The 27,994-nt window shown below is 36.2% G+C and overlaps 1 protein-coding gene across 1 annotated transcript in view; it reads right to left on the minus strand.

Moving 5' to 3' along the window:
- Window positions 1–608: 608 nt before the first annotated feature.
- Window positions 609–27,994, minus strand: part of EXOC5 (exocyst complex component 5) — an 83,546-nt gene continuing 56,160 nt past the window's right edge. The window contains exons 14-18 of the mRNA XM_053601582.1: window positions 14,317–14,437; window positions 12,997–13,083; window positions 6,605–6,713; window positions 6,199–6,414; window positions 609–5,568 (exon numbers count right to left, since the gene is read on the minus strand). Of these exons, the coding sequence (XP_053457557.1) occupies window positions 5,380–5,568; window positions 6,199–6,414; window positions 6,605–6,713; window positions 12,997–13,083; window positions 14,317–14,437 (722 nt within the window). The 3' untranslated portion in view covers window positions 609–5,379. The remainder of the gene's footprint in view (window positions 5,569–6,198; window positions 6,415–6,604; window positions 6,714–12,996; window positions 13,084–14,316; window positions 14,438–27,994) is intronic.

Genomic DNA, 27,994 nt, shown 5'->3' on the forward strand with positions numbered 1-27,994 from the left:
TCAAGACTTAGAGGTAGCTTCACAATTTGTTTTAGGTCAGCATTGTCCAGATTTTGATAACATTCTCTGTAGTAAAAATATGCAGATTTGATACAAGTGCCACAGCAAAAGGCTAGAGTTCAAAGGAACCAAAGTTACTCACAGTGTAAAGATTAAAATGACAGGCAGGCAAAAAGGGATGGCCTAATTCAAAGGCACCTGCCAATTTAAGATTACAGGGGCATCAGGAAGGCTTCCCACTTTTCAAAGCTTAATTTCAAAAATCTGAAAGTTCACCACTGGAGATTAATTCCTTCAACTTAGTTCTATTCAGTCTTCTCTTAGTTTATTAATATAAAGATATGCTAAAAGGGATAAGACATTTTCTTCATTTAAGATTCCCAATGGTAAAAACAAAGAAAGTCACTAATCTGAGCTATAAATGAAACGTAACCCTCCACATTTCTTCCTATTAAGTCACCAGGCACTGATAATTCTATGTTTTACTGACCTTTCACTGTGTAAAGTAATTTAAGTGGTTTTTGAAAGTAAACTTAATTCCAGTTTCAGACTTTGAAATTAAAAGTGGCTCAGTTGGATGCTCTCTCTTAAACACAGTAATATAAATATTAGTATCTTGGCTAAAATGAATTATTGACAATTCTAATACATGTTGCACAGTACATATTAATACAGAAAAATACATGTTATCAGCAGCATAATGTAGACCATGTTCTAATCCATTCCACCTGCTCAAATATTAGTGCAAATAATTATATATTTGTAATGTATCACTGCTGTCTAGCACAAATCTATGCCTTCTGAATAAATGACTTTCCTCTGAAGTTGTTTGCTATTTGAAGTATGATGTGATATATTCCTGTTTAAATTAGCTTTTTATGGTGAGAAAGACTGCAATCTTTTAAACCGTGCAGAAAATGAGCCAGTATGTTTAATTACTTGTCTTTCCCCCAACAGCTATTTAATCACAAGAACTAAAATTTACTGGCATCTATCAAGTAATAGTGATAAAATATATAAGGACTAGTTAAAAAGTACGAATTTTGTTAAGTCCAGGGTTATCAGCCTAGCTGTTTCATTTCTCCAGTTGAATTCCCTATTTTCTAAGTATCAAAGTTCTCTCCCATATACACCTGAGAGGTTGTTTCCTGCCTAAATTTGGGAAGAGAAATGATTAATCAGTGGTAGAAATAAAAGGTTAAGAGTTAAGGCAGTTTTTGATTATAAAAATGACTCTCTATTGACAACATACTAAATACTTTTTGTCTCACATTCACTCTAACATTAACCATTAAAAAACTACCAATAAATTAAATGCTTGACAGAACTGGCAAGCTTATGACATTCAAAACAGTCTCATTTCCTCATATGTTACAAAGCAGAGTCGTCACTCCTATGTTACAAAATATGGTACAATACATGGACCCTTTTCTATTGTGAAAATTATTAAGTGGAAAAAGTCTTATAATGATATAAAATAATATCCAATAAAGAAATTTTTTGATGGATAGATTTCTATTAGATAAAAACTCAATATACAATTAAAATTTCATGACTACACTCAACACAATTTTAAAAACCAAATTAAAAAAATACGGTGATACCTTGAATACAATAATAAAAAAAATACAATAGTAAATTAGAACACTGACCCTGTATACAACTTCATAATCTAAGTGCTATGATCAGACACAAACACTGGATGAAAAGAAAGATTAAGTAAAACTAATAAGCCTATCAAACTAAAGAACCTATTTATGTTATATAACAAAAATAGTATATAAAACATTAAGAGTGAGAAAAGTTTAGTTTTCAATCTGAGCCTTTTATCAGCTGTAGACCTCCACTGGTCTACTTACCTTTTTGTGCCTTAGGTTTTTCACCTGTCAAATCCTAGGGTTGCTCTGGAATCAAATAATATATCCAAAAGACTTTATAGCACAGTATATGAGACTCAAATTTTAAAAATGTAGCTATTATCTTCATTATGCATTAAATTTTTTTAGAGTGTCATTTTTACTTCACGTAGAATTATTTAGTCTAAAAATAAGGACTAGTCTTTTCTTCCAAAGTACATAATATATCACAGGATAGATCTTCTTAAGCAGAGAGAGATAATATAGAAACTGAATATAGTTAAACTAATTGGGTGAAAGCACAGAATGCTTTGTATGTCAAATTCCCCATCAGAAATCAGGAGAATTCGATATGCCCCTAGAAAACATTTCACACTTCTAAGAAATCCAGGAACAATATGTGGGTAAATGTACAGAATATTTTGACATCAAAAGAATGTTAAGCTCCCAGATGTGAGCTTTTAGTCACCAAAAATTATGCACTGAGTGAACCCTGCTGTCTCTCACACACAGTTCAGGTGTGTCCTAGTCACTACCTTACAAATGTGACCACTTTAAGGGGTTTTGTGGCATTTTAGGAACCAAAATGTCTTTACCCAGATACTTGTAAATATTTATCTTATGAAGTGAGAAAACTTAAGAAAACAAATTCTCCATTTGGAATTAATCTACTGGTTGATGACTAAATTATTTCACTGTAAGCTAGAAGGTTCGTATTCAGAAAGTGAAATACAGGGCCATAAAGCTCTTGGCCACCCTGTATTTAGAAGTGAAAGGGGAGATAGAATGGTCTAAAATATAATATAACTTAACCTACTTTAGCAGCTGTTTTTAAAACTATCCTAAGGACTTATAACTACGGCAATCCTCAAGACGAAACCAATAATTATCTTGGAATAGTTAGATGGTCCTCTGTCTAAAGATCCAGCAAGCTGTTATTTAATAATTCTTCATAAGGACTCTTTGTCTGTTCTGGTTGACAGTCATACTCAACATCATAATCTACAGAAGCTAAACTATCTTCTTCAACCTGTGTTCTGTATTTCACATAATATACTCAAATTTTAGAAAAACAATTTGTACTGTTTCAGAGCATATTTCCTACTTTGATACATTACCTAAAATTGCATGTTTGCTCACAACTGTGGAATACTGCAAAGATTCCCCTTATTTAAATGATGGTTAAAGTTAATAATATACAAAGTTCCATTTATTTCTACCTAAAATTTTACCATGTGCACATTTTATTTACTGATCATCTCTTTTAAGCCATAAATTTTGGGTAAAATTTTGTGATGTCTATAAACATGAAATACTTTAAAAATCAGAATACAAAGAATGCATATTCCTTCACACGATTTTTTTTTTCTTAGAGGAAGACCATCTGTTTAGACCAAACTGTTTGGTTATACAGTTAAGTATTTTTCTGCTAAAAAAAGAAGTGAGAAAACCTATTCTGTGAGAAATAAAAAACCTCTCAAAATCTTAAATAAAAAAATCATTTTTAAGATTCAGAATGGATGGTCTTAAAACATAAAAAGAGTGAAATAAAAAACATTTGTAGGGAATTTGTTTATTGAGCATTAATTAACGTTAACACTTCTAAATTACGTATATTCACTTATGAGTTTTCTTTTCCACTGTCCTCTAAGTGGATATAATGAAAACTATTGCACAGAACTCAAGCATGGAAATAATAAACAAAACACCTAAGCAACAAGTATATGCTTTACATTTTAAAAATTAATCCAAACAAAATAATTTGAAGCACTTCTCTGATTAGGAAGTCTTAAAATGTTATCTCATGTTTTTATTTGAGATTTTTTTTTTTTTTTTTAACAAACTGACACTGTACAAAGAGCTCAAATGGCCAGTAAAACTACTGCCTTAAAATTGTTGGCTTTAAGTAACAGAGGTATAATTTGAATTCACATCAGAGCTTCCTAAAATGGCAATAGTACAAGCATATGACTTTCTCTGATATCCAAAATCTTTTCTGGCTCTCCTTTGGCTAAAGAATAAAAAACTAGACAGCCTTCTAAAGCTGCCACAATGTCCTAAAATGCTTTGACAGAAGTTGGCATACTTCATTTTCCTTGCTTACCTTGATAATACTGGGCTAAACATAAAATGAAATAAATTTAGTCAATAGTAACTTGAACAGTAGTTAGCTCTGGACCTAGAAAATTTAGTAAAGTTGATTACCATTCTAAATAAAGTCCTCAGAAGAAAAGCAGTTTTCCAAAATCAGGCCAAAAAGCCTACATTAAAGGAGAAATGCCAAGAACGAACATTAAAGTTTATCTGTTCCCAGAAACCTATAAACCATACAATGGAAGCTGAAACACTACATATAATTTAAAATGCATTCTTGCAGAACAAATTTGTAGAATGGCCTTTCTAAATTTTTACTTGATGCTTAAAATTTTATAAGTGATTTATTATGTCACCAAATTAAACCAATTTGATCAACTATATCCAACTAGGAATAATTTCAGAAATGTCTTGAAAAAGGACAATGACAAGCCTACAGATATGAAAAGCAACCAGTCTTTGCAAAGCTTATCTTCAAACTTAGAATATATGATATCTACCAATTCCCAACTCCTTATAAAACTACCTGCATGTTCAGCCATTCTCTCTTATTCAAGTTTAGCATTAAGACAGAAAAGAACTGCATTGTATCTAAACACTGCCAAAATTTCTCAAATGCATTTTTTAGACTATACCTCACTTTTTTTTTTACTTCCCTTATAATATCAAAATAATGAATAAATATGGTCCTCCACCCTACCTTAAGTGAAATATAAAATAAGGTACTTTTATTAATTACTTTCTAGAATTGGCTTAAAATCTACTTGCCAAATGAGAAATAGTAACCTTTAAGTCTTACCCAGAAAGATTATGACCCATTCCTAATATCTACATAAAACATTTCACCATTTTTGTTTAGTTTATGACATTTTTCTTGGAATAGTACTACTGTTATACCTCAGAAAAAATTCAATCAACCAACTACAGAAGTTATGCTTGCCTTCTGAAAAAGGCAAAAAAATTATTTAGGAAAACCTAAAATAACTTGATATGCAATTGCCAGTGCTAAATAGGGCATTACAAATTGATGGAATAGTAAACTTGGTTTTACTGTATTTCACCTATTATTAATGCAAAACAATTAAATTTCCAAATGGAGTATGTTAAAGAGCAAGAACCAGAAGACTGGTAACATTCTATTTGCCTTCTGACATCAACATTTTCCAGAATGAAAACAGTCACGCATAGTTTTACAGTATTTGAAATTTATAAGTTCAAAAATGGAAATAAAATTCAACTGAGGAGGAAAAAAACCCTAAAATATAGTTAGTGGTGTCCAAATGTCAAATAAAACGTCAAGGGTAAGTATGGCTGCTGTTTTCTTCTGGTCATTTTTTCATAAAATGTTGGCTGTGTCCTAAGAGTCTCCTGTGCTTTCTATCAACCGAGGCCTTCTGAAGTACAACACATTTCCTTTGTAAATTCAACCTCAGCTGAAGTGTCGAGCAAGGCGGGCAGATCTATAGTCAGCACGGAGTTGTACGAAGGAGTGAAGTATGTTCTTGTCCAGATTAGCAAGTTGTTCTCCTGAGCAAACTTGTTTTAAATTGTCTGGGGCAACTACCAGAAGATTGCAAAGTGCATGCAGAGTATCAAAGAGATGTAATACCATTGGAATCTGAATTGAGAGAAGCAAAAAAGTAACACTGAAACAAAACAGTTTCCAGTTCTACAATTAGTCTGTTATTTCTCACATCCTGTCAGAATTTACTAGTGTGGGGAGTAATTCTATATATTTAATTCTATATATTAAATTTTTTTTAAAGCACCTACAGGATTAAAACTGAAAAATTTCAGTAGTTGCATAAACCTTTATAATCTTTAAAAAAAGATATTATGTCAATTTCCTTCAATAGTAGCAATCATTTATACGTCCGTGGACTAGAACTAGTTACCTATCATTAATATAACACTTCTCTTCAATAATTTGAACCTTAAGAAAAAATGTTTCAGAGAGACATACATGAAGAAAAAGTATTATTTTCCTAATGTGTGATATATATAGTATTAGCCATGATGTCAATAAGGCCAGGACTGTGGAACTGAAACTAAAACACAAGGCAAAAATATGTTAATATTGAAAATACAATCAGAACAACACTTTTTCAGATAAGCATGTGTTAGATATCGCTCCTACAATATCAACAGAAGTTACAAACTTTTCTCTAGTTATTATGATTACAGATTTTTAATGGTCTGACTTATGTTCCTGAGACTATTTACAAGTTTAATATTCATATATACATACCTTGAAGTCTTTAGCACACTTCCTGTATTCAGCTACATCACAAATTGCTAACATGCCACCCATACAACTGTAGGAATATTGTTGAAGATGCTCATAAATAAGTCGATGAAAACGTACTCCAAGTTCCATTAAAACTGTATCTACATTCTTTCCATCCATGGAGTTTTTAATCTTCTCCACTTGTTTTCTTACATAAGCACAGACTTTTACACAGGCCTGTAAAAGTTTTTCTACACTTATTATATAGAAATATATATTAGCTCAGTTAAAAAGAGAAAATACATAGAGATTCCTAATCTCTCAATATAAAAGAAAAAAAACTTAGGGCACAGATACACCAATGAAAATTTAACAAAGTACTTAAAAAGCAGACATTCTTACTAGGAAACTGAATCATTTTACTCACATTAGTATATTGAATTAAAACATTGTTTTCATCTTCTGGCTTAAAATCTGTTTTCTTTTGTTCTGCAGCCAAGATATGCTTCATCTGTCCAATCATACAATTTAATGTCCTAGAGAATTAAGAACACAATATGTTTAATCTGTTTACTTTGTGTATTTACTTTTATATTATTTATAATAGATTAAATGAAAATTAATTAGTTTCATGTCACCATAAAACTGCTTTGCTATTGGTAAACTCCAGATTTTAGAAAAAGTAAGTTCTAGGTCTTAGTATCAAAGAGCTCTTGGTTTTATCATTTTCCTGCTCAAAACAGAGGACAGACTCTTTGAGCAATATTTTATTTAAGGAAATCTTAAAAATCTTAGAAGTCAGTTACTAATTTATTTCCTTAACAACTAAGGACCTTCAACAAAGGCCAAACAATACACAAGTTGAGCACTCTTACCTGAAATACTTGGAATCAGAAGTGTTTTGGATTTGTTTCAGATTTTGGAACATATGCATATACGTGAGATCTTTTGGGGATAGGACCCAAGTCTAAATACAAAATTCATTTATGTTTCATATATGCTTTATACACACAGCCTGAGGGTAATTTTATATAACATATTAAATATTTTTGTGCATGAAACAAAGTTTGTGTACGTTCATTCACTGAAGCATCAGAAAGCAAAGGTGTCACTATCTCACGTCGGCCACGTGAACAATCTGTGGTTGTATGGCAGCACCATCATGCCTGACTCTGAACTTCTATGCTTCTAGACAGCAATCATGTCCTTACATTTATTTGCATGTAAGTACTTAACAGTAAAAAAATATGACTTGCCATTAGTACTGTGAAAAAATAATGTGTTCATGGTATTCTAGCAAAACCAGAATACTTACATCAGCTATTAAACAACAACAAACGGCAGGCTTTTTGTCTCTTCCTATGATGCTGTGTTTTGACTAAAAGGTTATTGAACACTGCATTTTTTTTTTTTTTTAGGTGAAAAGAAATATCCAAAGCAATTGAGTGGCCAGGAAGTGGGTCCTCTAGGGATGAGCAGACATTCTGCTAGATGGCTTTTTAATATGTTTCCTCTAGACACCAAAAGTGTTAGAAGTCTCTAATTTTTATAAACTGACACGATTTCTAGTTGTTATGAACACATGCTGCCCTAGTCCTTTACTGCCATTGCATATTTTCTCCATGTCATCTACAGAAACTTTTTCTACAGTGTTGGCAACATCATCATAATTGTCACTATTATCACCTTGATTCAGAACCATTTTGGCTATTTCATTATCGAAGAATGAACAATTACAACCTCAATACTGACGTTAAACTTCAATTTCCACTTTGTTCAGCTTACCGAGGCACTCTGAGGGTACATTTTTTTTCATATGTACAGAGGTCAGGGATTATTTTTTTCCTCACTTGACATACAGAATCCTTCAGTCATTACTTTATAATCACTGAACATAGTCATAGGCCAGAGGTTATACCAGGTATGCACAAGTATGTCTTTAGCCATTGCATTCCAACTAAACTCCTTTTGAAAACTTTCCACATCCAAACATCCTTTCACTGCTACTAGCATACTGACCAAGAAAGTGTTCTTATAATTGTTCTTCAGACGGCTGAATGAATGAAACTATATTTGAGGAAAAGTACAAGCATTGCTTGTGATGAGAATTTCACCTGGAGGATGAGAATGGTTTTCAAGGAGTAACAAATCTTGCAGCTGTCATCCAGTCTACTTTCCCTGTGATGAGAGCAAGCCACTAGTACAAAACGTTTATGCAACCAATCAAAAAAATATCACTGATGATGCATGCAATTTTGTTAGCAAAATAATGCACTGGCAAGATATTCACTCCTTGAAAACAGGGAGGATAAAAGATTTTGCCTACTCTAGCAAGTTCACACTTAAGTACGCCTGCTGCATTAGGACATCCCAGCACTTATTCTGTCCTTGGCATCTTTGATTCCTGTAGGAACTGTCTAATCAGCTGAGTCGGTGTCTTTCTGGGGCAATAATGACAAAACAAGAGATGTTTCATCAGCATTACAGATGTGTTCTGGCAACAGATTTTCATCAGCAATGAAAGTGGCAAACTCAACAAATGAATTTCTTCATAATTTTGATTATGAATTGCTTCATAATCAAAAGATGTTTTTTTACTATGAATCTTTAAAAATTTAATGCCATGTCTTTTCTTAAATTTCTGTAACTAGCCTGTTGAATATTCAAAGTTTCCTTCAATTTTCGGCTCATCGGGATAGATCTTTGTTTCATGGTAAGCATACCATTGAGTGGCATGTGTTCACCGCAGAGCTGATGGATCCATTCTTTTAGTACATGATTGAGATCTTCAATTTTAGCTTTATGTAGTCTTTTTCTGTTTTTCATTAACTTCTGTTCATTACTTTCAGGACTTCAATAGTTTTTCCTTCTGTTTCTTTAAGTCACGCATGGTGGTCATTCCAACACCGTGCTCTTCCATAAGATGTTTCACACTGATGCTGCCACATCCAGTTTCTCCAATAGCCTGACTGTGCTACAGATAAATATAAATTCTTCCTATTTTTCTTTTTCTTTCTTTCCTTTTTTTTTTTTTAAGACAGTGTCTTGCTTTGTCACCCAGGAGTACAGTGGCACAATCATAGGTCACTGTAGTCTCAAACTCCTGGGCGCAAGCAGTTCTCCTACCTTAGCCTCCTGAGGTGCTGGAGGTACAGGCAATGCCACGGTGCCCAGCTTATTTTTTAACTTTTTTTAGAGAACTAGAGTCTTGCTATGCTGCCCAGGTGAATCTTGAACTTCTGGCCTAAAGTGATCCTCCTGCCTCTGCCTCCCAAAGAACTGAAATTATAAGTGTGAGCCACCATGCCTAGGCCTCTTTTTCTTACCAGTTACCCACAGGGCTTTTTAACATTTTGACATTTTCAACAATATCTTATTCAGCAGAGAATAAGCCAAAAAACAACAACAAAAAAGGAAACACAGTGAGGCACATACACCTAGGCTTCATGTAGGAAATCATAAGCAATCTGCTGTTGGCACATCTGGCCTGCACACATGCTATTTTATTACCTTTTGTGGGTGTGATTGTGGGGCGGGGGGTGGGGGGGTGGAATTTAGGCAAGCACGAAAAACAGCTAAAGCACGTATAACAGCTAAAGAGGGTGGGGGGAAATTTTACCTTTGGAGAATGCTGAATAAACTATGTGTTTTAAGCCTATGCTTTGATTGTACTCATTACATGAAGTCAGTGTAGAATTTTCCACTTGCACCTTCATGTGAGTACTGAAAAAATTTTGAATTTTGCAGCATTTTAGACTTCAAAGTTTTCTATTAAGGATGCTCAAATAGTACAGAGAGAATGCTGACAAAGGTGAGACAATAATATAGAACTTAAAAAGAATGGCCAACATTTAGAAAAACACCTTGGAAATAAGGGCATGGATTTGTCATGGTACTAACAACATATAAGTTTATGTCATATTCCTCGAAAGCAAGCAGTCATCCACTTATGACAATAAACAAACTGTACTGATCAGAGTTTAGATTCTGTAAGACAGCTCCAGTTGAAGGAGATGGATTTTATGGTAATTACAAAGGAGTAATTCAAGAGATGAACCACATGACTTACGCATAATAATGAATGAAGTAAGGCTAGGAAAAGGATAATAGCTTGGCATAAGACAAAGAAATTAAGGGACGAAGGTCCTGCGGAGATCAGAAAACAGCTATATGGAAAATTTAAGAGTTAGAAAAATAAAAGGTTGTAGAAATACAGTAGGATATTTAGGTTTAAGGTGTTTTTTAAATCAATGATAAAAAGGCCCAGTGGTATAAAGGAAAAGATAAAGTGGAAAAGATTAAAAAAGTGAATGGGTCACACATGGATATGGGAGTAACCTAAGATTCAAAGAAGAAATGTGAGACAAGATCCCCATATCCACAACAGATGTAAGGGACTGACATAAAGAACTGTTAGGAAAATATATATTTCTTGGAAGTAATGCTTACAATACATGTACATATACATTGTAATAATGTTAAATGAAGTTCTGTGAATGTATAATCTAATGTAGTTCTGACTAAAACAAAAAGAGGGATACACCAACAAATTGGACAACCTGAAAAAATGGTAAATTCCTAAAAACATACAACCTACCAAAACTAAATTGAAAAAATAGAAAATCTGAACAGATCAATAATCTGAACAAAGCAATAATGTATTAGGAGATTGAATTAGTAATCAAAAACCTACCAATAAAGAAAAGCCTAGGACTAGATGGCTTCACTGGTGAATTTCTATCACACATTTAAAGAATTCACACCAATCCTTTCCAAACTCTTGCAGAAAGTGGAAGAACTGGTAACACTTCCAAACTCATTTTACAAGAACAGCATCACCAAGATACCAAACCCAGACAAAAGATACACAGGAAAGAAAATTACAGGCTAATACCCTGACGAATATACATTTTAAAAAATCATCAAAATAATTCAAGCAAACTGAATACAACAGCACTTTAAAAAGATCATATACTGTGATCAAGGAAAAATTATTCCTGAGATTCAAGGACAGTTCAACATACACAAATCAGTAAATGTGATATTTCACATTAAATGCATGATTAAAACCATATGATCATCTGAAGATAAGGAAAAAAAGTGTTTGGCAAAATCCAATGCCCTTTCATGATAGAAACTCACAACAATTTAGGCATAGAAGGAATAAAGAGCATGTCTGACAAGCCCACAGCTAATATCATACTTGACAGTGAAAAAAGCTGAAAGCTTTTCTTGTAAGATCAGGCAAGGCAAGGATGCCCACTCTTATTGCTATTCGACATAGTACTGAAGTCCTAGCCAGAGAAATTAGGCAAGAAAAAGAAATCTATATTGGAAAGAAGGAAAACTGTATCTTTTTTTTCTTTTTTTTTTGCAGTTTCTGGACGGGTTGGGTTTGAACTTGCCACCTCCAGCATATGGAGCCGGCGCCCTACTCCTTTCAGCCTCAGGCACCACCCCCCAAACCTATTTCTTTTTGCAGATATATATACAGAAAATCCTAAAGATTCCATGAAAAAATTATTAGAACAAGTGATTTCAGTAAAGTTACAGAATACAAAATCAACATCCAAAAATAAGTTGTGTTTCTATACACTAATAACTATCCAAAAAAGAAATTAAGAAAACGATCCCATTTACAATAGCATCAAAAAGAATAAAATACATAGGAATTAACAATGTTTTCTACAAGGTCTGTGGCAACCCAGCATTGAGCAAATGTATCTATGCCATTTTTCCAACAGCAGGTGTTCACTTTGTGTTTTGGTAACTCTCACAATATTTCAAACTTTTCACTCTTTTTTTTTTGGGAGATAAGAATCTCATTTTGCCAACCTTGGCAGAGTGCCGTGGTTTCACAGCCCATGCCCAGGCAACTTTTTCATTCTTGTTACATCTGTTATGGTGATCTGTGATCAGTGACCTTTGGCATTATTATTATAATTGTTCAGGGGTGCCACAAACCATATCCACATAAGATAGTAAACCTAATGGATAAACATTATGTGTGTTCTGACTGCTCCACTGACTAACCATTCCCTTCAACTCTCTCCCTTTCCTCAGGCCTTCTTATTCCCTGAGACACAACAATATTGAAATCAGCCCATTAGTAATAACCCTACAATGTCCTCTAAGTGTTCAAGTGAAAAGAGTCACACATCTTGCATTTTTTTTTTTTTTGAGACAGAGTCTCACTATGTCGCCCTCAGTAGAGTGCCATAGCATCATAGTCACAGCAACCTCCAACTCTTGGGCTTAAGCGATTCTCTTGCCTCAGCCTCCCAAGTAGTTGGGACTATAGGCACCCGCCATATCACCCAGCTATTTTTCTGTTGCAGTTGTCATTGTTGTTTAGCTGGCCTGGGCCGGGTTCAAACCCACTAGCCTTGGTGTATGTGGCTGATGCTATAACCACTATGCTATGGGCACCAAGTCAACACACATTTTACATTTTAAATCAGCGATGAACTTTAGCGAGGAAAAGCATGACAAAAGTTGAGACAGTCCAAAATAAAAACTTCAAGATCAGGGCAGTGCCTGGGGCTCAGTGAGTAGGACGCCGGCCCCACATATGAAGGGTGGTGGGGCTCAAACCCGGCCCTGGCCAAACTGCGACAACCAAAAAAAAAAAAAAGTCAAGATCAAATAAAAATAATATTCTAGTAAGAGTGAAGGCACTGAACAAAAATAAAATACTATAGCAAGACAGTGAAATTAAGATACAATTTTTTTTTTCTTGGAAAATTATTTGCATGCTGCTATGATACAGTGTTTTTCAATTTCAAAAAAAAGGGGAAAAAAATAAAACCAGCAACTTGCCTATCAATGCCAGTATCCAATTTCATCTCCATTTGTTCAATTATTTCTTTTTTCTTTTGAAGGCATTCAGATAACTTAGGAGAAGAGCTATTGTATATTTTAAAAGGAAAGAAAATCACATTAATAGCCTTATAAATTCTAAAACTTTTTCATATGCATGTGTATTACATTACATTATATATATTCAAAAATACATATATACATATTAATTTATTCACAAATTCAAGAAACACATAATTATTTGGCATTCCTTATGCCCAATGCATCATAATAGTCACACGAAACAATTAACCAATTAAACGCAAGGAAGAAGATGATTTGTTATTCTAATCCCTAAGGAGACATCCTCTAATTATGTGATTTTGAAATTGTAGAGATATTTGGTTTCATTTATAAATAAATATCTAGTAATATCTAATATAGTAATAAAAGTCACAGGATAATATCAGAGTCTTAAGAATACTGTAAATTATACTAATTAAAATTTGGAGGCTAATAGCCAGTCTAGTTGTATTTAACTTTCCTAATTAAAAAAAAAACCTAACAATCTGATTTGTCTTATAAGTGCTATCAAATGTCAAAACACCAAAAATAACAAGTCATGTGCAACCCTAATAATGTGAATCCTCCGGTATATGGACTAACAGCTCTTTAAAAGTAAATTCCTTTTTGCCAAATTAACTCCATAGATTGAAGATCTGGTGGTAAGCCTCCACAACAACAGAATATATTCCCTTTTAAAGTATCACAAGTGATTTTGAAACTGCTTCTGGACTAGTCTTGGCATATCAATGTTTATAACAAAATGCCAAAAATTTTATGTGATTATTTTTACTCTTCAATAACAGTGCTGAAAAGACAATTTTGCAAAGCATGCTCACATATACATTATTTTTCATATGCTTAAGAAAGTTCACGAAAGTTGATATAGGCCTCATCAAAATCTGTCTCAGAAAATTTTTTGTGTCTTCATAAAAAGTAGACTGTGTCTGTTGAATCTTTTGAAGTATGTCATGTTTGCTGAGTGTCACTATGGAGGTCCTCTTTCACATCAGATTTCCGTTTTAGGTTTATGACAGATTAAGTCTTTTCAAACATACCGAAATTAATAACACAGTAAAAACAAACAACAACAACAAAAAAAACAGAAGGCAAGAAAGAAGAACTTTTACATTTTATTTCATAAAGATTTTTATGTCTTCTTTCATATCCCCTTTCCAGTTTGACATTTTATAAATGTGTCCTACTTTTAAAAATTTAATAAAAATCTATGTATAACATTCATCAAAATGTCAATGAAAATCAGAAAATTTGACTAACCTTATTAGTGGCATAAGGTGATCATTAAACTGCTTGTCAAAAAGATGGAAAATAGTATTGGCCTGCTGCACAACATCCAAAAAATAGAGATTTGCATTCCTAGAGTCTGAAGAAGAAATTCCTAAAATAGGAAAGCATACATATGTTAGAATTATGGTTCACTGCAGCCTTGAACTCTATGAACTCAAGTGACTCCTTTGCCTAATTCTAAGTGGCTAGGACTATAGGCTTGTGCCACTGCACTGGCTAATTTTTTACAGAAACGAATTCTCACTATGTTGCCCAGGTTGGTCTTAAATGCCTTAGCCTCAAATAATCTTCTTGCCTCAGCCTCCCAAAGTGAAAATAACTTTTATATTGGTTTTATCAAGTCTCTATAACTTTTATCATGTATACCACTGCCATAGTAATATGTCTAAATTTATACATTTCACTTATCACTAGTTCTCTCCGCTATTCTCAAAATATACTCAAAAATCGAGCGATCCAAGCAAGATGGCAGCCGAGTAATAGCTTCCTTGCAACTGGGCACGGGGAGTCCGGGGAGACAAGACTCCAGGGTTCCCTGGCTGGTGGGATCTGCCTATAATCATCCCTTTGAGGACTCAGGGAGTCATCAAGAGACTTCTGGACCCCCAGAGGAGAACAAAAACAGTGGAAAATTGGAAAGTGGTTGCGTGTGTTCATTCAGTCTAATTCCACCAGCAGCTGACTCATCGAAACCCTCACAGGCATAGCAACATAAAGAGCAAGAGGAAGTGAAAGGAAAATTAGGGCAAGGAAACAGGTAAAAGAAATCACTCATGAGGAAGAATCAGCAGAAAACTCCTGGTAACATGAAGAACCTGTCCAGATCAACCCCTCAAAGAGACCATGAGGTAGCCACTGCAGAGGATTCCACCTATAAAGAAATGTTAGGAATGACAGAAAGGTAATTTAGAATACAGATGATGAAAACAATGAAGGAAATGATGAAAACAATGAAGGAAACTGATGATGACGTGGAAAATAACCAAAAGGAAATCCAAAAACAGAATCAAATAAGAGATGAACGATATGAAGAATACAGAAAGGATATAGCAGAGCGGAAAGAACTGAAGCAGTCGATTAGGGAACTTAAAGATACAATAGAAAGTATCAGAAACAGGTTAGACCATGCAGAAGAAAGAATTTCGGAGGGAGAGGACAAAGTTCTTGAGATAACGCAGACAGTTAAAGAGGCAGAAGAGAGAGAAAGCAGAACGTTCACTGACGGAATTAAGGGACTGTGAAGCGTTCCAACATACGAGTTATAGGAATCCCAGAAGGGGAAGAAGAATGTCCCAGGGAAATGGAAGCCATACTAGAAAATATTATAAATGAAAATTTCCCAAATATCACCAAAGATTCTGACACACTCCTTTCAGAGGGATATCGAAACCCAGGTTGCCTCAACTCTAACTGAGCTTCTCCAAAACACATTGTGATGAACCTGTCCAAAGTCAAGACAAAAGAAAAGATTCTGCAAGCTGCCAGGAGTAAGCACCAGTTGAATTACAGGGGCAAATCCATCAGACACATATAGAACACTCCAACCCAAAGTAGACTTCTCTAATGAAAAAGCAAGAAGACAATGGTCATCTACCTTTAATCTACTTAAACAGAACAATTTCTAGAGCAGAATTCTATACCTGCTAGGCTAAGCTTTAAAGTTGACGGAGAAATCAAATCATTTACGGATATACAAACATTGAGGAAATTTGCCACAACAAGATCAGCTCTATAGGAAAACACTTCAACCTGTTCTACAAACAGACCATCACAATGGATCAACAGCAAAGTAAGAACTCAGAAACTAAAGGACTGAACCTAACATTGACACGAATGCAGAAGATAAAAGTAAGCAATGGACTCTCACAAAATAAGATGAATAGAACACTACCACACTTATCAATTATCTCAATAAATGTTAATGGCTTGAATTCCCCACTAAAGAGACACAGATTGGCTGACTGGATTAAAAAACACAAGCCATCCATTTGCTGTCTACAGAAAACACACCTGGCTTCAAAAGACAAATTAAAACTCTGAGGGTTGGAAGACAATTTTTCAGGCAAATGGAATTCAGAAGAAAAGAGGAGTTGCAATCTTATTTTCAGACATATATGGATATAAAGCAACTAAAGTCAAAAAAGACAAAGATGGTCACTTCATATTGGTTAAGGGAAAAATACAAAAGACGACGTTTCAATTCTAAATATTTATGCATCCAATTTAAATGCTCCCAAATTCTTGAAACAGACTTTAAAGAACTCACTCTGAGCAATACCATATCTGATACTACCATAATAACAGGGGAATTTAACACTCCTCTTACAGAGCTGGATAGATGCTCTAAACAGAAATTAAACAAAGATATAAGGGGACTTAAATGAGAACCTAGAACAACTGTGCTTGATAGACACATATAGAACACTCCAACCCAAAGTTAAAGAATACACATTCTTCTCATCACCCCATGGAACATGGTCCAAAATTGATCATATCTTAGGACACAAAACAAACCTCAACAGAATCAAAAGAATTGAAATTTTGCCTTGTATCTTCTCAGACAACAATGCACTAAAGGTGGAACTCAACTCCAACAAAAACATTCAACCCCACACAAAGGCATGGAAATTAAACAACCTTCTGTTCAATGTCAGTAGCGTGCACAAAAAATAAAAGAGGAAATCATTAACTTCCTTGAGCAGAACAATGAAGACACAAGCTACCAAAACCTGTGGGATACTGCAAAAGCAGTTTTGAGAGGAAAATTTATCGCTTAGATGCCTACATTCAAAAAACAGAAAGAGAGTGCATCAACAAACTCTCAAGCTATCTTAACGGAATTGGAAAAAGACGAACAATCTAAGCCTAAACCCAGTAGAAGAAATATTCAAAATCAAATCAGAGATCAATGAAATTGAAAAGAAAAGAATCATTCAGAAAATTAATAAAACAAAAAGTTGGTTTTTTGAAAAAATAAATAAAATAGATAAACCTTTGGCCAGAATAACTAGAAATAGAAAAGTAAAATCTCAATCAGAAAGGATGAAGGGGAAATAACAACTGATGCCACAGATGGGCGGCGCCTGTGGCTCAGTGAGTAGGGTGCCGGCCCCATATGCCAAGGGTGGTGGGTTTGCAACAACAACAAAAAAATAGCCGGGCGTTGTGGCGGGCGCCTGTAGTCCCAGCTGCTTGGGAGGCTGAGGCAAGAGAATCGTGTAAGCCCAAGAGTTAGAGGTTGCTGTGAGCAGTGTGACATCATGGCACTCTACCCGAGAGCGGTACAATGAGACTCTGTCTCTACAAAAAAAACAAACAAAAAAACAACTGATGCCACAGAGATACAAGAGATCATCTCTGAATACTACCAAAAATTCTATGCCCAGAAATTTGACAATGTGAAAGAAATGGATCAATACTTGGAATCACACCCTCTCCCTAGATGTAGCCAGGAAAAGAGACAGCTCCTGAGAAGACCAATTTCAAGCCCTGACATTAAAGAAACAATAAAAAAGCTTCCAACAAAAAAACCCACCCTGGTCCAGATGGCTTCATACCAGAATTCTATCAAAGCTTCAAGGAAGAGCTTATTCCTGTACTGCAGAAATTATTCCAAAAAATTGAGGATGAAGCAAACATCACCCTGATACCAAAACCAGGAAAAGACCTAACTAAAAAGGAGAATTTCAGACCAATTTCACTAATGAATATAGATGCAAAAATTCTCAACAAAATCCTAGCCAATAGACTACAGCTTATCATCAAAAAAGTCATACATCAAGATCAAGTAGGTTTCATCCCAGGGATACAAGGCTGATTTAACATACGCAAGTCCATAAACATTATCCACCATATTAACAGAGGCAAAAATAAAGACCATATGATCCCCTCAATAGATGTGGAAAAAGCATTCAATAAAATACAGCCTCCTTTTCCAACCCACAACACTGCAGAGTATAGACATAGTGGCCCATTTCTGAAACTGATCGAAGATATTTATGACAAACCCGCAGCTAATATTTTACTGAATGAGAAAAACTGAAACCATTTCCTCTTAGAACTGGAACCAGACAAGGCTGTCGTCTGTCACCTTTACTATTCAACATAGTGCTGGAAGTTCTAGCCAATACAATTAGGGAAGACAAGGAAATAAAGGGAATCCTAATGGGAGCAGAGGAGGTGAAACTCTCCCTCTTTGCTGACGACATGATCTTATAGTTAGAGAATCCCAAAGAGTCAACCACAAGACTCCTGGAAGTCATCAAAAAATACAGTAATGTCTCAGGATATAAAATCAATCTCCACAAGTAGCCTTTGTATACGGCAATAACAGTCAAGATAAGAGGCTAAATAAGGACACAACTCCCTTCACCATAGTTTCAAAGAAAATGAAATACCTAGGAATATACCTAACAAAGGAGGTGAAGGATCGCTGTAAAGAAAATTGGGAAATCTTCAGAAAGGAAATAGCAGAGGACATTAACAAATGGAAGAACATACCATGCTCATGGCTGGGAAGAATCAAAATTGTTAAAATGTCTACACTTCCCAAAGCAATCTACCTATTCAATGCCATTCCTATTAAAATACCAACATCGTACTTTTAAGATTTGGAAAAAAATGATTCTGCCTTTTATATGGAACCAGAAAAAACCCTGTATAGCTAAGGCAGTTCTTAGTAATAAAAATAAAGCTGGGGGCATCACCATACCAGATTTTAGGCTGTACTGCAAAGCCATAGTGGTCAAGACAGCATGGTACTGGCACGAAAATAGAGACATAGACACTAGCTTCTGTACAGCTAAGGACACAACAACCAAAGCAAACAGACAACCTACACAATGGGAAAGGATATTTGCATATTTGGAATCACACAAAAGCTTGATAACTAGGATCTATACAGAACTCAAATTAATCCACATGAAAAAAGCCAACAATCCCATATATCAATAGGCAAGAGACATGAATAGAACCTTCTCTAAAGACAGACGAATGGCTAACAAACATATGAAAAAATGTTCACAGTCCCTATCTATTAGAGAAATGCAAATCAAAACTACCCTGAGATACCATCCAACCCCAGCGAGAATGGCCCACATCACAAAATCTCAAAACTGCAGATACTGGCGTGGAGGTGGAGAGAAGGGAACACTTTTACACTGCTGGTGGGACTGCAAACTAGTACAACCTTTTTGGAAGGAAGTATGGAGAAACCTCTAAGCACTCAAGCTAGACCTCCCATTTGTTCCTGCAATCCCATTACTGGGCATCTACCCAGAAGGAAAAAAAAATCCTTTTATCATAAGGACACTTGCACTAGACTGTTTATTGCAGCTCAATTTACAATCACCAAAATGTGGAAACAGCCTAAATGCCCACCAACCCAGGAATGGATTAACAAACTGTGGTATATGTACACCATGGAATACTACTCAGCCATTAAAAAAATGGAGACTTTACATCCTTTGTATTCACTTTGATGGATGTGGAAGACATTATTCTTAGTAAAGCATCACAAGAATGGAGAAGCATGAATCCTATGTACTCAGCATTGATATGAAGACAATGACAATTAAGGTCATGGTGGGGTTGGGGTGGGGTAAAGGGAGAGCAGAGAGACAAAGGAGGGAGGGGTGAAGAAAGGAATAGCAGAGAGAGGGAAGGAGGGAGGAGGGTGGGGCCTTGGTGTGTGCCACACCTTTTGGGGTTAAGACAAGATTGCAAGGGGAACTTTCCCTCTTGCTATCAGTGTAATCTGGTTTATTGTACCCTCAATGAATCCCCAACAATAAAAAAAGAAAAAAAAAATACTCAAAATCTGGCTCAGCATCTGTGGCTCAAGTGGCTAAGGCGCCAGCTACATACACCTGAGCTGGGCAGTTCGAATCCAGCCTGGGCCCACCAAACAACAATGATGGCTGCAACCAAAAAATAGTCCGGTGTTGTGGCGCCTGTAGTCTCAGCTATTTGGGAGGCTGAGGGAGGAGAATCGCTTGAGCCTAGGAGTTGGAGTTGCTGTGAGCTGTGATGCTACAGTACTCTACCCAGGGCGACAGCTTGAGGCTCTGTCTCAAAAACAAACAAATAAACAGATAAACAAAAAAATACTCAGAGGACAGACAATCCAAGATGGCGGCTGAGTAACAGCCTCCCTACAACAGGGCATGGTGAGTCTGAGGAGATAAGACTCCAGGCTTCTCTGGCTGGTGGTATCTGCCCATAATCATCCCTTTGAGGATATAGTCAGCAAGGGACTTCTGGAAGCCAAGAGGAGGACAAAAACAGTGGAAAACTGGCAACTGGTTGTGTGTGTAAGATTGACCTAATCCTGCCGGCAGCTGTAAGTACAAGAAGCAGTGAGACTGCAAACTGGAAAGGACTTACCTGTGAACTGTTTCAGTGTTTTTGGACATGGCACTCAGTTGAACTGCCTTTGGGGAGAGCTTGAGCAGGAGTGTGAAGAACTTTGGGCATTGTCTAGGGCCCCAGACTGAGCCGCTGAGCGGGACGGAGCTAATAGTGTTTAGCTGCGGGCCGTAGGGAGCCATTGTGAGAGAACTGCCCCAGCAAGCTCCACCCTCAGGGTCGCAGAGCAAGGATCAGACAGGAGCTAATAACCTACTGACTGAGCAGCCTAAAGGCGGGGACTGAGCTGCCTTACAGCCTTAACCATCAGGGGCAGAGTGAGACCGGTTTTGGCATACTGGAGCCTTGAGCTGTTGCCCTGGGTAGAGTGCCGTGGCATCACACCTCATAGCAACTAAAAACTCCTGGGCTTGGTGCCACTTGGACCTCCATAAGAGCTGCGTCCTGACCCCCAACCCATGACCTGAGCCCACTGGGGCTCTGCATGCCCTGATCAGGAACTGCAAGAGACGCATAACCCTGCATCCTCCCTCCTGTACCCTCCCTGACTCCACACCAGACCACTCATCTGGCTAGGGACTGTGGTAGCCGCATACCCTCTGGAGCCCTCCCTACCTCTGTGCAGAGCCCTTCTCCTGGCCAGAGACAGCTGGAGCCTTGGGCTCTCTGTGCCAAATTCACTGGGCGCCACTCCCAGAACTGTGCGCACAACCTCCCTCCCTGTTGCTGGATCCAGGTGTGTCACACTCCAGAGCTGCTTCCACAACCAGAACTCCCTGGCTGGGGCAGCCCCAGAGGAACTACACAGGGTCACTCCCTACAAATATCCAGCAACAATAGAGCGATCCCGCTGGGGTCTAATCTTGGAGAGACACCTCCCAACTCTGAGGACGGCCAGAGTCAACAGTGAAAAACAATCATGAGGTGAAATCAACAGAAAAACTCTGGCAATATGAACAGTCAGAGTAGATCAACTCCCCCAAAGATCAATGGGACAGACACAGCATAAGATCCCATGCACAAACAAATAGCTGAGATGTCAGAAATTGAATTCAGAATCTGGATAGCAAATAAGACCAAATTAGAATTCTAAGCAGTAACCCAAAAGATATCTTACGAATTCAACGAATTCAAAGACCAAATGCCTAAGATTTGGACACATTTAGACAAGCAGTTGCAACCCTCAAACATCTGAGAAACACAGTAGAATCCCTCAGTAACAGAATGGAGCAAGCAGAAGAAAGAATTTTCTGACATTGAAGACAAAGCTTTCGAATGCTCCCACACTCTCAAAGAGGAAGAGAAATGGAGGGCAAAAACAGATCACTCTCTGAGAGAGGTCTGCGATAATTAGAAGAAAACCAATATTCGTCTTATAGGGATCCCCGAAAGCCACGAAGTGGCTCCACAAGGCACAGAGTCTCTTCTCCATGAGATTATGAAGGAGAACTTTCCAGACATGCCAAGAGATTCTGAAATTCAGATAGCAGACAGTTTCAGAACTCCAGCATGACTCAACCCAAATAAGACATCCCCCAGACACATCATAATCAACTTCACTAAAGTTAATATGAAGGAGAAAATTCTGAAAGCAGCCAGATGAAAGAAAACCAAAACCTACAAGGGCAAAAATATTAGAATAACTGCAGATCTCTCTGCTGAAACCTTTTAAGCTAGAAGAGGGTGGTCATCGACTTTTAATCTTCTAAAACAAAATAACTTTCAACCCAGAATCCTGTATCCACCTAAACTGAGTTTCATCTATGACGGAGAAATTAAATACTTCAATGACATTCACATGTTGAAGAAATTTGCCATAATTAAACCAGCTCTCCAGGATATTCTCAGACCTATCCTCCATAAAGAGCAGCATGATCCTCCACCACAAAAGTAAACCCACCCAGAAAATTTTGATCAAATTCCAACTTCCACAGTCACAAAAGGATTAAAAATGTCCACCAGACTGTCGAAAGGCTTATCAATATTCTCAATTGATGTGAATGGTTTAAACTGTCCTCTTAAAGAGGCACAGGTTGGCTGACTGTATACAAAAACTCAAGCCAGATATCTGCTGCATACAAAAATCACGTCTTACATTAAAAGACAAATTTAGACTCAAGGTGAAGGGATGGTCATCTATACTCCAGGCAAATGGAAAGCAGAAAAAAGCAGGCGTTGTAATCCTATTTGCAGACGCAATAGGCTTTAAACAAACCAAAATAAAGAAGGATAAGAATGGACACTTCATATTCGTTAAAGGTAATACTCAATATGATGAGATTTGAGTATTGTACCCAAACAGAACGCACCTCAATTTATAAGAGAAAATCTAACAGACATGAGCAACTTGATTTCCTCCAGTTCCATAGTAGTTGGAGACTTTAACACCCCTTTAGCAGTGCTGCATAGATCCACCAAAAAGAAGCTAAGCAAAGAAATTTTAGATTTAAACTCAACCATTCAACATCTGGACTTAACAGACATCTACAGAATATATCATCCCAACAGAACTGAATACACATTCTTCGCATCACCCCATGGAACATACTCCAAAATCGACCACATCCTAGGCCACAAATCTAACCTCAGCAAATTAAAAAAAAATAGAAATTGTTCCTTGCACCTTCTCAGTCCATCATGGAATAAAAGTTGAACTCAATGACAACAGGAACCTGCATACCCATACAAAAACACGGAAGCTAAACAACCTTATGCTGAAGGATAGATGGGTTATAGATGAGATTAAGAAGGAAATCACCAAATTTTTGGAACAAAACAACAACCAAGACACGAATTACCAAAACCTCTGGGATACTGCAAAGGCAGTCCTAAGAGGGAAATTTACAGCACTGCAAGCCTTCCTCAAGAAAACAGAAAGAGACGAAGTAAATAACTTAATGGGACAACTCAAGCAACTGGAGAAGAAAGAACACTCCAACCCCAAACCCAGCAGAAGAAAAGAAATAACCAAAATCAGAGCAGAATCAAATGAAATTGAAAACAAAAGAATTATACAACAGCTCAATAAATCTAAAGGTTGGTTTCTTGAAAAGATCAATAAAATAGATAAACCTTTGGCCAACCTAACCTGGAAAAAAAAGAGTAAAATCTCTAATTTCATCAATCAGAAATGGTAACGATGAAATAACAATAGACCCCCCAAAAATTCAAAAAATCCTTAACGAATACTACAAGAAACTGTACTCTCAGAAATATGAAAATCTAAAAGAAATCAACCAATACCTGGAAGTACACCACCTACCAAGACTTGGCCAGAATGAAGTGGAAATGTTGAAAAGGCCTTTATCAAGTTCTGAAATAGCATCAACTATACAAAATCTCCCTAAAAAGAAAAGCCCGGGACCAGATCTGGCTTTACATCAGAATTCTACCAAACCTTTATAGAAGAACTAGTCCCTATATTGCTAAACCTATTCCAAAATATAGGAAAAGAAGGAATATCATCCATCACATTCTACGAAGCAAACATCACCTTGATCCCCAAACCAGGGAAAGACCCAACAAGAAAAGAAAATTATAGACCAATATCACTAATGAATATTGATGCTGAAATACTCAATAAGATCCTAACAAACAGAATCCAACAACCCATCCAAAAAATTATACACCACGACCAAGTGGGATTTATTCCAGGGTCTCAAGGCTGGTTCAATATACGTAAATCTATAAAAGTAATTCAGCACATACACAAATTTTTAAAAAAGACCATATGATTCTTTCAATTGATGTAGAAAGCTTTTGTTAATATCCAGCATCCCTTCATGATCAGAACACTTAAGAAAATTGGTATAGAAGGGACATTTCTTAAACTAATAGAGGCTATCTACAGCAAACCCACAGCCTATATCATATTGAATGGAGTTAATTTGAAATCATTTCCACTTAGATCAGGAACCAGGCCTGCCCATTGTCTCCACTGCTCTTTAACATTGTAATGGAAGTTTTAGCCATTGCAATTAGGGAAGAAAAGGCGATCAAGGGTATCCACATAGGTTCAGAAGAGATCAAACTTTCACTCTTCGCAGATGATATGATCGTGTATCTGGAAAACACTAGGGATTCTACTACAAAACTTTTAGAAGTGATCAAGGAATACAGCAACGTCTCAGACTACAAAATCAACACCCATAAATCTGTAGCCTTTATATATACCAATAATAACCAAGCCGAAAAAACAGTCAGGGACTCTATTCCTTTCACAGTAGTGCCAAAGAAGATGAAATATTTGGGAGTATACCTAACAAAGGACGTGAAAGATCTCTACAAAGAGAACTATGAAACTTTAAGAAAAGAAATAGCTGAAGATGTTAACAAATGGAAAAGCATACCATGCTCATGGCTGGGAAGAATCAACATTGTTAAAATGTCTATACTACCCAAAGCAATATATAATTTTAATGCAATTCCTATTAAAGCTCCATTGTCATATTTTAATGATCTTGAAAAAATAATACTTCATTTTATATGGAATAAAAAAAGCCTCAAATAGCAAAACATTACTCAGCAATAAAAACACAGCAGGAGGAATCATGCAACCAGATCTGAGACTGTACTTTAAATCAATAATGATCAAAACAGTATGGTATTGGCACAAAAACAGAGAAGTAGATGTCTGGAACAGAATAGAGAACCAAGAGATGAATCCAACTACTTACCGTTCTTTGTTCTTTGACAAGCCAACTAAAAACATTCAGTGGGGAAAAGATTCCCTTTTTAACAAATGGTGCTGGGTGAACTGACTGGCAAACTGTAGAAATTGAAACTGGACCCACATCTTTCACCATTAACCAAGATAGACTCTCACTGGATAAAATATTTAAACTTAAGACGTGAAACTATAAAAATACTTTAAGAAAGTGCAGGGAAAACTCTTGAAGGAATCGGCCTGGGTGAGTATTTTATGAGAAGGACTCCCCAGGCAATTGAAGCAGTATCAAAAATACACTACTGAGACCTGATCAAACTAAAAAGCTTCTGCACAGCCAAGAACATAGTAAGTAAAGAAGGCAGACAGCCCTCAGAATGGGAGAAAATATTTGCAGGTTATACCTCAGATAAAGGTCTAAAAACCAGAATCCACAGAGAACTCAAATGTATAAGCAAGAAAAGAACAAGTGATCCCATCACAGGCTGGGCAAGGGACTTGAAGAGAAACTTCTCTAAAGAAGACAGATGCACGATCTACAAACACATGAAAAAAAGCTCATCATCCTTAATCAGAGCAATGCAAATCAAAACTACTTTGAGATACCACCTAACCCCAGTAAGAGCCCACATAACAAAATCCCAAAACCAGAGATGTTGGCGTGGATGTGGAGAAAAGGGCACACTTCTACAGTGCTGGTGGGAATGCACACTAATACATTCCTTCTGGAAGGATGTTTGGAGAATACATGCCATTCGATTGTATAATTCCATTACTAGGTTTACACCCAGAAGACCAAAAATCACCATAACAAAGACATCTGTACCAGAATGTTTATTGTAGCCCAATTCATAATTGCTAAGTCATGGAAGAAGCCCAAGTGCCCATCGACCCACGAATGGACTAGCAAATTGTGGTACATGTGTACCATGGAATATTATGCAGCCTTAAAGAAAGATGGAGAGTGTACCTCTTTCATGTTTACATGGATGGAGCTGGAACATATTCTTCTTAGCAAAGTATCTCAGGAATGGAAGAAAAAGTATCCAATGTACTCAGCCCTACTATGAAGCTAAATTATAGCTTTCATATGAAGGCTATAACCCAAATACAGCATAAGACTACGAGGAAAGGCCCAAGGAAGGGGAAGGGAGGGGGGAGGTTAGGGTGGAGGGACGGTAATGGGCGGGGCCACACCTATGGTGTATTTTAGAATGGTTACAAACGAAACTTACTAAAGGCAGAATACAAATGTCTTCATACAATAACTAAGAAAATGCCATGAAGGCTACATTGAACAGTTTGATGAGAATATTTCAGATTGTATATGAAACCAGCACATTGTACCCCTTAATTGCACTAATGTACACAGCTATGAATTAGCAATAAAAAAAAAATACTCAGAATCTCCTGATTTTCAGAAGGTAATCCAGCCACTCCATATTCTGACCTCAAAATGTCAGCAGACCTCTCTAGATTTCAGTTTCCCAAGATGAACTTGAAGGTCCCCTATAGCTCTAAATGGTAATATGTCTAGCTAAAATTAAAACATATAAGAGACCAAGAAAAATGTTCATAGCTAATGTAAAAATACAGGCTAAATATCTAAAGTTCTTTATAGGATGATCATTTTTTTTTTCAAATCTAAACTATGTAAAATGAAGGTTATTTTTTTCTCCCCAAAAGATGAAATTATCAATTTATAAGAAAACTAAAGGTTCCAGTACAAATAAACTTACAAGAGAAAAATATATATACATTAGAAAATATTAACCTTTGTTATTAATGAAAAACATAAATATTAAGACAATATTGATTTTTTTTTTTTTGAGACAGAGTCTCAAACTGTCACCCTGGGTAGAGTGCAGCTCAACAGCAAACTCACACTCTTGGGCTTAAGTGATCCTCTTTCCTCAGCAATTACTTTCCTCCCAAGTAGCTGCAACTACAGATGCCTGCCACAATGCCCAAATTTTTGGTTGCAGATGTCATTTTGCTTAGCACGCCGGAGTCGGGTTCAAACCTGCCACCCTAAGTATATGTGGCCGGCACCCTGCCGACTGAGGCACTGCCTTGATGTATGTTTTTAACCATTAAATTATTAAAATTTTTAAGGAATACTCAATAATTATAGAAAAACTAAAACATACCTATAGGCAGCAGCAATAAAAATTGGTAAAGGGGAAAAATCTTTAGAAAAAGTTTATATCAAAAAGAAAAAATAAAAATATTATATACCAAAATTTTTTAATTTTATATGCATATGCATGTGCATGCGCGTGCACACACACACACACTAGCTTACACTTTCATTCTGGGATTTTATCCAAAGAAAATAAATCAAAATAAGGAAAATACTTTAAGCTCTACAATGTTCAATGTAGCATTATTGAACATACCACTGAAAAGATGTTAAGATGTCCAATAATGGGGAATAATAAACCTTATATGTACACAATAGAATTGTATAAAAATCATCAGAAATAACAGCAGTGAATGTTAATTAAACAACTACATAGAGAAAAACTTAAGAATATGAGGAATCTTTCTATCCTACAAGGAAATTACTTAACACTTTCCAAATTTAGAATATTGCCATTAAAATGAAGATGCCAG

The sequence above is a fragment of the Nycticebus coucang genome, chromosome 9 (genome assembly GCF_027406575.1).
Source record: "Nycticebus coucang isolate mNycCou1 chromosome 9, mNycCou1.pri, whole genome shotgun sequence".
Lineage (NCBI taxonomy): Eukaryota > Metazoa > Chordata > Mammalia > Primates > Lorisidae > Nycticebus > Nycticebus coucang.